Genomic DNA, 12,894 nt, shown 5'->3' with positions numbered 1-12,894 from the left:
AGAACAGGAAGGAGTCTCGGCCAGGGATTTAATCAAAACAGATACAAGCAAGATGCCTGAAACTTTGGAAAGCTTATGAAAGAAACTGAAGAAGACAGAAAAAAAATGGAAAAATATTCCATGCTCCTGAATAGGAAGAACAAATATTGTTAAAATGTCAATACTATCCAAAACAATCTACATATTCAATGCACTACCTATCAAAATAACAACCAGCATTGTTCACAGAGCTAGACCAACAATCCTAAAATTTGTATGGAACCAGAAAAGACACTGAATTGCCAAAGCAATCTTGAAAAACCAAACTGGAGGTATCACAATTCAGGACTTCAAGCTATATTATAAAGCTATAATCATCAAGACAGTATGTTACTGGCACAAAACAGACACTCAGATCAATGGAACAGAAGAGAGAACCAAGAAATGGACCCACAAACATATGGCGAACTAATCTCTAACAAAGCAGGAAAGAATATCCAATGGAATACAGTCTCTTCAGCAAGTGGTACTGAGAAAACTGGACAGCAACATGCAGAAAAATAAACTAGACTACTTTCTTATACCATACACAAAAATAAACTCAAAATGGATGAAAGACCTACATGTTAAGACAGGAAGCCATCAATATCCTAGAGGAGAAAACAGGCAAAAACCTCTTGGACCTTGGCTGCAGCAACTTCTTACTAGACATGTCTCCAGAGGCAAGGGAAACAAAAGCAAAAATGAACTACTGGAACCTCAACAAAATAAAAAGCTTCTTTCTGCACAGAGAAGGAAACAACCAGCAAAATTAAAAGGCAAGCGACAGAATGGGAGAAGATATTTGCAAACGACATATCAGATAATGGGTTAGTATCCAAAATCTACAGAGAACTTATCAAACACAACACCCAAAAAACCAAAAATAATCCAGTGAAGAAACGGGCTAAAGCCATGAATAGACACTTCTCCAAAGAAGACATCTAGATGACCAATCATCACATGAAAAAATGCTCAACATCACTTGTCATCAGGGAAATAAAAATCAAAACCACAATGAGATACCACTTCACACCTTTCAGAATGGCTAACATGAACAACTCAGGCAACAACAGATGTTGGTGAGGATACGGAGAAAAAGGATCTCTTTCACACTGCTGGTGAGAATGCAAACTGGTGCAACCGCTCTGGAAAACAGTATGGAGTTTCCTCAAAAAATTAAAAATAGAACTATCCTAGACCCAGCAATAGCACTACTAGGTATTTATCCAAAGGATACAGGTGCGCTGTTTTGAAGGGAAACAGCCACCCCAACGTTTATAGCAGCACTATCAAGAATAGGTAAAGTATGGAAAGAGCCCGAATGTCCAGGGATGGATGAATGGATAAAGAAGATATGGTATATATATACAATAGAGTATTACTCGGTGATCAAGAAGAATGAAATCTTGCCATTTCCAACAATGTGGATGGAACTAGAGTGTATTATGCTGAGTGAAATTAGTCAGAGAAAGACAAATATCATAAGACCTCACTCCTTTGAGGACTTTAAGATACAAAACAGATGAACATAAGGGAAGGGAAGCAAAAATAATGTAAAACCATAAGAGACTCTTAAATATGGAGAAAAACAGAGGATTACTGGAGGGGTTGTAGGAGGGATGGGTTAGATGGGTAAGGGGCATTAAGGAATCTACTCCTGAAATCATTGTTGCACTATATGCTAACTAACTTGGATGTAAATTTTAGAAAATAAATTAAAAAAAAAAAAAGAAAGAAAAGAATGAAACTGAAGAGGAGAGGAGAAAAAGTATTGGATCACGAATGAAGACTTCAGGAACTCCATGACTCCTCAAAGCGTAAATGTTATTAGTATCATACGAGTCCCAGAAGAAGAGAAGGAAAACGTGCAGAAGGTTTATTTCAGCAAATTCTAGCAGAAAACTTCCCTAATCTCAGGAAAGAAACAGACATCAGAATCCAAGAGGCATACAGAACTCACATCAAAATCAAGAAAAGCCAGCCAACCAGGACATATCCTAGGGAAATTTGCAAAAATAGAGAGATAAGGGAAAGATCCTAAAAGCAGCAACAGGGAAAAAAGTCCTTAACCTAACAACTGAAGACAAATCAGGTTTGCAGCAGATCTGTTCAGACAAACTTGGCAGGCCAGAAGGGAGTGCCATGATATATTCAATATACTAAATAGGAAAAATATGAAGTCAAGAAAAATTTATCCAGCAAGGCTGTCATTCAGAATAAGAGAGATAAGGAGTTTCCTAGACAAAAACTAAAGGAGTTTCTGATCAATAAACCAATCCTGCAAGAAATATTAAAGAGGACTCTGAATGGGAAGAAAAGAACAAAAGCACAGAGACTAGAAAGGAATGGAGAAAATCTCCAGAAACAATGACTTTACAGGAAATACAATGGCACTAAATGCATACCTACAAATAATCTCTCTGGATGTAAACAGACTAAATGCTCTAGTCAAAAGATATAGAGTACCAGGATGGGTAAAAACAAAAGAAAACAAAAAACCCAAGACCCATCTATAAGCTACCTATAAAGGACTCATTTTATACTTAAAGACAACTGCAGATTGGAAGTGAGGGGATGGAGAACCATCTATCTGGTTGACATCAAAAGAAAGCCAGAGTAGCCATACTTACATTAGACAAACTAGATTTTAAAACAAAGACTGTAACAAGAGATCAAGAAGGATACTATATCATAATTAAGGAGTCTATCCATCAAGAAATATAAATAATTATAAGTATTTATGCCCCAACTTGAAAGCACCCAAATTTAGAAATCAATTAATAAAAAACATAAAGAAACTCATTAATAATACTGCAATTAATAGTAGAGGACTTGAACACCCCACTTATAGTAATGAACAGATCATCTAAGCAGAAAATCAACCAGGAAATGATAGGTTTGAGTGACACACTGGAGCAGATGGACTTAACAGATATATTCAGAACATTTTATCCTAAGGCAGCAGAATACACATTCTTTTTGAGTGCACATGAAACATTCTCCAGAATAGATCACATACTGGGTCACAAATCAGCCCTCAAGTTCAAAATGATTGGGATCAACCCATGCATATTTTCTGATCACAACATTATGAAACTTGAACCACAAGAAAAAATTTGGGAAGATCATAAAAAAATGGAGGTTAAAGATCATCCTACTAAAGAATAAATGGGTTAACCAGGAGATTAAAGAAGAAATTTTAAAAATTACAAGGAAGCAAATGAAAATGAAAACACAACAGTTCGAAACCTTTGGGATGCAGCAAAGGCAGTCCTAAGGGGGAAGTATATTACCATAGAGGCCTACGTCAAGAAGCCAGAAAAATCTCAAATACACAACCTAACCTCACACCTAAAGGAGCTAGAAAAAGAACAGCAAGTGAAGCCTAAAGCCAGCAAAAGAAGGGAAATAATAAAGAGTAGAGCAGAAAAAAATGATATGGACACATACAAAAAAAGTAGAACAGATAATGAAACTAAGAGCTGGTTTTTTGAAAGAATGAATAAACTTGATAACCGCCTAGCCAGACTTATCAAAAAGAAAAGAGAAAGGACCAAAATAAGTAAAATCAGGAATTAAAGAGGAGTGATCACAACCAGCACCACAGAAATACAAACAATTATATGAGAATATTATGAAAAATTATGTGCCAACAAACTGAGCAATCCGGAAGAAATGGATAAATTCCTAGAAACATACAAACTACCAAAATTGAAACAGAAAGAAATAGAAAATTTGAACAGATTGATAGCCAGCAAAGAAATTGAATCCTCAATCAAAAATCTCCCAACAAACAAAAGTCCAGGGTTAGATGGACTAGTCCAAGGTTAGACTTCCCAGGGGAATTCTATTAGCCATGTAAGAAAGAGTTAATATCTATTCTTCTCTAACTGCTCCAAAAAATAGAAATGTAAGGAAAACTTATAAACTCATTCTACGAGGCCAGCATAACCTTGATTCCAAAACTGGACAAAGATCTCATTAAAAAGGAGAATTATAGGCCAATATCCCTGATGAACATGGATGTAAAAATTTTCAAGAAACCAGTATATTGAATCCAACAGTACAGTAAAAGAATTATTAACCATGATTAAGTGGGATTTATTTCTGGACTACAGGGGTGGGTCATAATTTGCAATTCAATCCACATGATACCCCATATTAATAAAAGAAAGGATAAGAACCATATAATCCTCTCAATAGATGCAGAAAAAGCATTTGACAGAATACAACAGACATTCTTTTTTTTTTTTTTTTTTGAGACAGCAAGCATGAGTGGAGGAGGTGGGGGAGGGGCAGAGGGAGAAGGAGAGACAGAATCTCAAGCCTGACATGGGGCTTGATCCCATGATCGTGAGATCACGACCTAAGCTGAAATCGAGAGCTGGATGCTTAATCGACTGGGCCACCCAGGCGCCCCATACAGCATCCATTCTTGACAAAAACCCCTAACAAAATACATAGAGATGGAACATACCTCAACATCATAAAGGCCATATATGAAAGACCCACAGCTAACCCCATCCTCGGGAAAAAACTGAAAGCTTTTCCTCTAAGGTCAGGAACAAGACAGCAATGTCCATTCTCATCGTTGTTTAATATAGTATTGAAGTCTTAGCCTTTGTTGTCTGATTAGACAATAAAAAGAAATAAAGGCATCCAAATCTGCAAGGAAGAAGTCACACTTTCATTATTTGCAGATGACATGATGTCAATCATGAAGGAAACCTGAAAGACTCCACCAAAAAATTGCTAGAACTAATACATGAATTCAACAAAGTCACAGGATAAAAAACCTACAGAAATCGGTTGCATTTCTATACACCAGTAATGAAGCAGAAGAAAAAGAAATCACAGAATCGATGCCATTTACAACTGAGCCAAAAATAGTAAGATAACTAGGAATAAACCTAACCAAGGAGATAAAAGATCTGTACTCTGAAAGCTATGGAACACTTATGAAAGAAACTGAAGATGACATAAAGAAATGGAAAGACATTCCATGCTCATGGATTCTAAATGTAAACATTGTTAAAATATCTATACTACCTAAAGTAATCTACACATTTAATGCAACTCAATAGCAGCAGCATTTTTCACAGAGCTAGAACAAATAATCCAAAAGTTTGTATGGAACCACAAAAGATCCCAATAGCTAAAGCAATTCTGAAAAAGAGAAGCAAAGGTGGAAGCATCGCAATTTTGGACTTCAAGCTGTATTATAAAGCTGTAATCATCAAGATAGTATGGTACTGGCACAAAAACATACACATGGATCAATGGAATAGAACAAAAACCCCAGAAATAGACTCAAAACTATATAGTCAACTAATCTTCGACAAAGCAGGAAAGAATATCCAAAGGAAAAAAGATAGTCTCTTCAATGAATGGTGTTGGGAACACTGGACAGCAACATGAAAAAGAATGAAACTGAACCACTTTCTTACACCATACACAAAAATAAATTCAAAATGGATGGAAGACCTAAACGTGAGACAGGAAGCAATAAAAATTCTAGAGCGTAACACAGGCAGCAACCTCTTTCACCTAGGCTAGAGCAAGTTTTTACTAGACACATCACTGGAGGCAAGGGAAACAAAAGCAAAAATGAACTACTGGGACTTCATCAACATAAAAATCTTCTGTACAGTGAAGGAAACAATCAACAAAAAAGGCAGCTTACAGAATGAGAGAAGATATTTGTAAATGACATATCTGATAAAGGGTTAGTATCCAAAATCTATAAAGAACTCAACAAACTCAACACCCAAAAAAACAAATAATCCAGTTAAGAGAGGGGTAGAATAGATGAAGAGACATATCTTATAAAGAAGACATCCAGATGGCTAACAGACACATGAAAAGATGCCCAAAACTGCTCATCATCAGGGAAATACGAATCAAGACCACAGTGAGATACCACCTTACCTGTCAGAATGGCTAAAATTAACAACATAGGAAACAAAAGATGCTGGCGAGGATGTGGAGAAAAGGGAACCCTCTTACAGTGTTGGTAGGAATGCAAACTGGTACAGCCGCTCTGGAGAACAGCATGGAGGTTCCTCAAAAAATTAAAAATAGAACTATCCTATGACCCAACAATTACACTGCTAGGTATTACAAAAATACTGATTTGAAGGGGCACATGCACCTTGATGTTTACAGCAGGATTATCAACAATAGCCAAATTATATAAAGAGCCCAGATTTCCATCTACTAATGAATGGGTAAAGATATGGTGTATGCAATGGAATATTACTCAGCCATCAAAAAGAATGAAATTGCAATGACATGGATGGAGCTAGAGTATACTATGCTAGGTGAAATAAGTCCTTAAGAGAACGACAAATATTCTATGATTTCATTCACAATAGATGAACACAGGGTAAGGGAAGGAAAAATAAGATAAAAACAGAGAAGAAGGCAAACCATAGAGACTCTTCAATACAGAGGAGAAACTGAGGGTTGCTGCAGGGAAGGTGGGGGGGATGGGCTAAATGGGTGATGTGGGTATAAAGAAGGCACTTGCTGGGATGAGCACTGGATGTTATATGTAAGTGATAAATCACTAAATTCTCCTCCTGAAACCAATTATGGCACTATATGTTAACTAACTAGAATTTAAACAAAAATTTGAAACGAAGAAAAAAAGTGGAACATGAACACACTGGGGACCTCGGCCCCATGATCCCAATGTCACCTTAAAGAGTTTGTGCAAGAAACAAGACACTAACACAAAACTATTTTCTTTTCAATGTTGAATAGTTTTATAAGATGTAAAGACAGGTTAAAAGTACAAAAACAAAGGGACTTGATTACCTGTGGGGACATGGACGAGTCTGACAGCGCTATCAGTTGTATTAACATGCTGCCCTCCTGCTCCTTTGGCTCGAAATGTATCTATTCGCAAATCCTTGGGGTCTATTTTCACATCTACCTAGAACCAAAAGTACAACATAAGTAAATTCTATGTTCAACAAATGCTTTAATACTTAAACTAAGAAAAAGCTTATACCAAAGAAAGAACTGTAAACTCCCTACACCAATGGATGCTATTTTTTTGACACTGATTTATGATGCTATGAGATCACGGAGCTAGGCAATCTTTCCAGTTTCCTCACCCACTATCCCACAAAGCCACATCGGATAGAAAATATGTGTGTATGTGCGTGTGTGTATGTGTTTATGTATAAAGTTGATCCTTATAATTCCCTGACTATATGCAAATTCATCCACTTTATTTACTCCCCAAATCAATTAGTGCTGCACTTTCATAGTCACTAGCAGACATGTGCAGAGCAGCAAAAACTCCAAGGTGCTCTATGTGTGCACATTCCCAGCTGAGGTCATAAGATGACACCTGGCTTTCTTTTTTCAAGTATGACCCGAGAATGAAGACAGGAGGGGGCAGAGCAGCGTCATGCAAGAAGCTTCGGCTCTTGCGTCAGCTGATGGGGTTTGAACCCCAACTCTGGCATCTAGTAAAGCAGCCTCAGGCAGGTCACCTAATACTTGTGAACCTCATTTTCTCTTTGTAAAATAAAGAAAACAGACTCTACCACGATGGGTTACTTTTTAAGATTATAATCCATGTAAGATAAATAGATACAGAAATACACATGTATACACACGTATATATATTTCCCCTAGGGGAAATGGTGGTTCAATATTTGCTAGATCAGTATTTGCTGAGATTTCATAGAACATGTGAATACTGAGAATCGACTGTGTGTACTTATTAATGGACTAAATGGTGGCATCCAAAAAGATACGTTCATGTTCTCACCACTAGAATCTTATTTGAAAAAGTTTCTGCAGCTGTAATTAAGATGAGCTCATCCTGGATTATTCAAATAGGTCCTAAATCCAATAAGAAGTGTCCTTAGAGGAGAAAGCAGAGGAGAGAACATGTGCATTCAGAGCTATATAGCTTGAACCCATGGAATACCTGGAGACACTAGAAACTAGAAGGAGGGAACATTCTTCCCTAGAAGCTCTGCAAGGAGTGTGGCCCTGCCAATACCTTGATTTTAGACTCCTGGCTTCTAGAACTGTGAGAAAATAAATTTTAAGCCCCTAAATTTGTGGTAATTTGTTACACACACACACACACACACACACACACAGACACACACACACACACACACACTACAAAATACGCTGTTTTTCAGGAGAGAACTAACATCTTGCTCCACATTTATCATTTATTTGTATGAATGACAGATAGCAAGTGTGAATTTTTGCTTTGTAAAGTAGAGTAATAACAGGGTCAGTTTTAGACTCTAATATACAACTTGGTTATTCTTTTGTTTCTTCTAAAATGAATACTATACTGTGTAGAAAAGATTATATAGCTTTTGTTAAAATATGCCAGTGCTAACTACTGTAAAATTTCAATAAAGGCTAAAGAAAAGTGGGGCACCTGGGTGGCTCAGTCGGTTGAGCGTTTGATTTTGGCTCAGGTCATGCTCTTGTGGTTCGTGAGTTCAAGCTACACATCAGGCTCACTGCTGTCAGCCTGTCAGCACAGAGCCTGCTTCAAATCCTATCCCCCTCTCTCTGCCCTTCCCCCACTTGCACTGTCCCAGAAAATAAATACTAAAAAAACCCAAACACTAAAGAGAAATTTCCTATTTTCCGTGGGTACAGTATATTAAATAGTTATGTAGTGAATATATGTATATGTCCTATTCTCTTAAATGTTATAGAAGCTATCTAACGACTGTTGGAACATGCTGAACAAAAAAACCAGTGACCTAATGATATAAAGAATTTTAAATGTCAATTAAAAGAATAAGACTTTGCTCTTTTATGAAAATGAAACTCCACTACATGAGTTTAATTTTCAAGAATATGAAGAAAACAAGAGGATAGGTGAAATGGGGTGGAAGGAAGAAGGAGGGAAGCAAGAAAACCATGGATTTGATTTCTAAACTACATAAATGCTCGCATATACCAAAAATGAAATTAGATAAAAGAAGAAAGAAAACTCAAATGTTAATTTCAAGAGGAACAGAAACAAATGAATCAAAATATTTACCATAAAGATATCATAAGCACATAGAAAAACAGTATTTCAGATGGTCTTTGAACATAGTGGTCTGACTATGCTTTCCTAGTAGGCAATATCCTAAGGACAGAAATCTTAAACAGTACTCAGTAGTTTACTGAGTAAATTTAAAAGCACTGCATATATGCTATATATAAAGAAAAACATAAATGTATTAATGTGATTAAGAAATAAAATTTTTACTCTAAGTGGAAAGAGATATAAATAAAAAATGCAAGATGGTGAGGAGGAAATACTTCCTTAATGTTAAATTTGAGTTGGTGGTAATAATAATTTGAACCAGTGATTTAAAATCATATTTATCTCCTAGCTCTTTACATTAAAGAATCTAAATGTAAGCACACATTAATAATAATAAGCATACATAGCACTTACCTCTTGATTTTTGGGCATATTTCTCACCAAAAGAAATGAGATCTGCCTCCAAGTCTGAGGCAGAAAGATAAAAGATGAACTTAGGATACCTAATTATACCAGAAAGCAAGGATATGTTCAAAAACTAATGGGGTAATTTAAAAAATGGCTGCCCTACAAAGGTGACTACTGACCAAATCAGGGACAATTTGAACATTAAACACAACAGTGATTATAATTTACAAATTTTAAGTCTATAATGAGGTCAATAATGAAATAATATTGATTTTATAATGAAGTAAAATAAAAGAGAAAGAAAGAAGGAAGGAGGAGAGAAGGTATTATGGAGGAAAGTTCTTTACAGAAAAGAATGCCAGTTAATAACGCAGAAGAAAGGACAGGTTAGAATATCACCATCTTGCAACCCGAAACAAAGTAACTGATTAAAGCAAAAAGATCACTAATGGATGTTAAGATCATTGAAAAGTTGTTGGAAATAGGATATATATATCCTAGAGACTCCTCAGTAATTGCAAAGAGAAAAATATAATTAAAAAATTTTTTTTAATGTTTTACTTATTTCTGAGAGAGCGAGAGAGACAGCATGAGCAGGGGAGGGTCAGAGAGAGAGGGCGACACAGAATCTGAAACAGGCTCCAGGCTCTGAGCTAGCTGTCAGCACAGAGCCCGATGCGGGGCTTGATGCGGGGCTCGAACCCACGAACCATGAGATCATGACCCGAGCCGAAGTCGGATGCTTAACCGACTGAGCCACCCAGGCGCCCCGAGAAAAATATAATTTTACAATGACAATAGTTTTGTGGTCACGATGTTTAAACTAATCCTCACTAAAGGTCAGACAATCTGATATTATGTGTCTTCTGATAAAATGCAACACAAATATAAGTACCTATAAAGTATTCCTTTTTTTTTAATCATTATTCATTTTTGAGAGACAGAGCCTGAGCAGGGGAAGGTCAGAGAGAGGGAGACACAGAACTTGAAGCAGGCTCCAGGGTGAGTTGTCAGCCCCAATGCTGGGCTTGAACACACAAGCCATCGGATCATGACCTGAGCTGAAGTCAGACGCTTAACTGACTGAGCCACCCAGGTGCCCCAGAAGTATTCTTGATCAAAATGAGTAATCTGGGGATTCTGGGTGGCTTAGTTGGTTAAGTGTCTGACTTTTGATTTCAGCTCAGGTCATTTTCTCAGGGTCATGAGTTCAAATCCCACACTGGGCTCTGTGCTCACATCACGCAGTCTGTTTCAGATCTTCTGTCTCCTCTTCTCTGCCCCTCCCCAGCTCATGTTCTCTCTCAAAAATAAATAAACATTAAAGAAAACACAAAAACGTATAACCTGAATGCATAGGATAAAGGAACAAGTTAAAGAGTACCATGAAGAAACAAATGAATCCAGAATGTGGGACATTCTACAAGACAAATAGTCTAGACTCTTCAAAAAATTAATGTCATTAAGCGGTGCCTGGGTGGCTCAGTTGGTTAAGCGTCCAACTTTGGCTCAGGTCATGATCTCACAGTTCGTGGTGTGTCAGCTGTGCTGACAGCTGGCTCAGAGCCTGGAGCATGCTTCAGATTCTGTATCTCCCTCTCTCTCTGACCCTCCTCTGCTCACATTGTCTTTCTCTCTCTCTCTCTCACAAATAAATAAAACCAGTAAAAAATTTTAAAAACTTAATGTCATTAAAAAAAAAAAAGGTTGAGAGGGGCGCCTGGGTGGCTTAGTCGGTTAAGCGTCCGACTTTCGCTTAGGTCATGATCTCGCGGTTAGTGGGTTCGAGCCCCGTGTTGGGCTCTGTGCTGACTGCCAGCTCAGAGCCTGGAGCCTGTTTCAGTCTGTGACTCCCTCTCTCTCTGACCCTCCCCTGCTCACGCTGTCTTTCTCTCTCTCTCCTAGAAATAAAATAAAAATCTTTAAAAAAAAGAAGGTTGAGAAACTGTTCCAATCTTAAAGATACATACAACTTAATGGCAAGGTGTGAAACTTGATGCGATCCTGATTAAAACAAACAAAAAAAGGCTATAAAATAATTCCACAGAACTCCTAAAACCTTCAGAATTTCCTATGATAAGACTGATGAATTGCACCAAAACCCATAAAATACCAGCAATAAACCTAACCAAAGAGATGAAAAGTCTATACACCGAGAACTATATAGAAAGCTTACGTAAGAAATTGAAGACAACAAAAAAAAAATGGAAAAATATTCCATGCTCCTGGATAGGAAGAACAAGTATTGTTAAAATGTCAATACTACCCAAAACAATCTACATATTCAATGCAATACCTATCAAAATAACACCAGCGTTCTTCACAGACCTAGAACAAACAATCCTAAAATTTGTATGGAACCAGAAGAGATCTCAAATAGCCAAAGAAATCCTGAGGGGAAAAAAAAAAAAACAACAAAGCTGGAGGCATCACAATTCTGGACTTCAAGCTGTATTACAAAGCTGTAATCAACAAGACAGTATGGTACTGACACAAAAACAGACACTTAGATCAATGGGACAGACAAGAGAACCCTGAAATGGATCCACAAACATATGCCCGACTAATCTTTGACAAGACAGTAAAGAATATTCAATGGGATAAAGAGAGTCTCTTCAGCAAATGGTGTTGGGAAAACTGGACAGTGACCTGCAGAAGAATGAACCTAGACCACTTTCTCTCTCACACCACACACAAAAATAAACTGAAAATGAATGAAAGACCAAAGTGTAAGATAGGAAGCCAATAAAATCCTAGAGTAGAAAGCAGGCAAAAACCTCTTTGACCTCAGCCTCAGTAATTTCTTACTCAACACATCTCTGGAGACAATAGAAACAGTAGCAAAAATTAGCTCTTGGGACCTCATCAAGATAAAAAACTTCTGCATGGTGAAGGAAACAATCAGCAAAACTAAAAGGCAACTGACAGAAAAGAAGATATTTGCAAATGACATATCAGCTAAAAGGTTAGTATCCAAAATCTACAGATAACTTATCAAACTAAACACCCAAAAAACAAATAATCCAGTGAAGAAATGGGCAAAAGACATGAACAGACATTTTTCCAAAGAAGACATCAAGATAGTTAACAGATACATGAAAAAATGCTCAACATCATTCGTCATCAGGGAAATACAAATCAAAACCACAGTGACATACCACCTTACACCTGTCAAAATGGCTAACATGAACAACTCAGGCAACAACAGATGTTGGCGAGGATGTGGAGAAAGAGGAACCCTTTCACACTGCTGGTGAGAATGCAGACTGGTGCAGCCACTCTGGAAAACAATGTGAGGTTCCTCACAAAATTAAAAAGAGGACTACCCTAAGACCAGGAATTGCACTACTAGCAATTTATCCAAAGGATACAAAAGTGCTGATTTGAAGGGGCACATGCACCCCAATGTTTATAGCAGCATTATCAACAAATAG

General features: G+C 37.1%; 1 protein-coding gene across 6 annotated transcripts in view; it reads right to left on the bottom strand.

The window, feature by feature from the left end:
• The window catches only part of MTRF1 (mitochondrial translation release factor 1), a 68,711-nt gene that overhangs the window by 21,734 nt on the left and 34,083 nt on the right, over positions 1–12,894 (bottom strand). For all 6 annotated transcript variants that reach the window (XR_005531931.1, XR_005531932.1, XR_005531934.1 and 3 more), the window contains one exon: positions 6,841–6,958. Coding sequence is in view for 1 of the 6 variants with exons in the window: in XM_039253151.1 (XP_039109082.1) it covers positions 6,841–6,958 (118 nt within the window). In the remaining 5 variants the exon portion in view is untranslated. The remainder of the gene's footprint in view (positions 1–6,840; positions 6,959–12,894) is intronic.

This window comes from Hyaena hyaena, unplaced genomic scaffold (assembly GCF_003009895.1).
Source record: "Hyaena hyaena isolate Hyena2069 unplaced genomic scaffold, ASM300989v1 scaffold_440, whole genome shotgun sequence".
NCBI lineage: Eukaryota > Metazoa > Chordata > Mammalia > Carnivora > Hyaenidae > Hyaena > Hyaena hyaena.
This window is presented reverse-complemented; position numbering and strand designations above follow the sequence as displayed.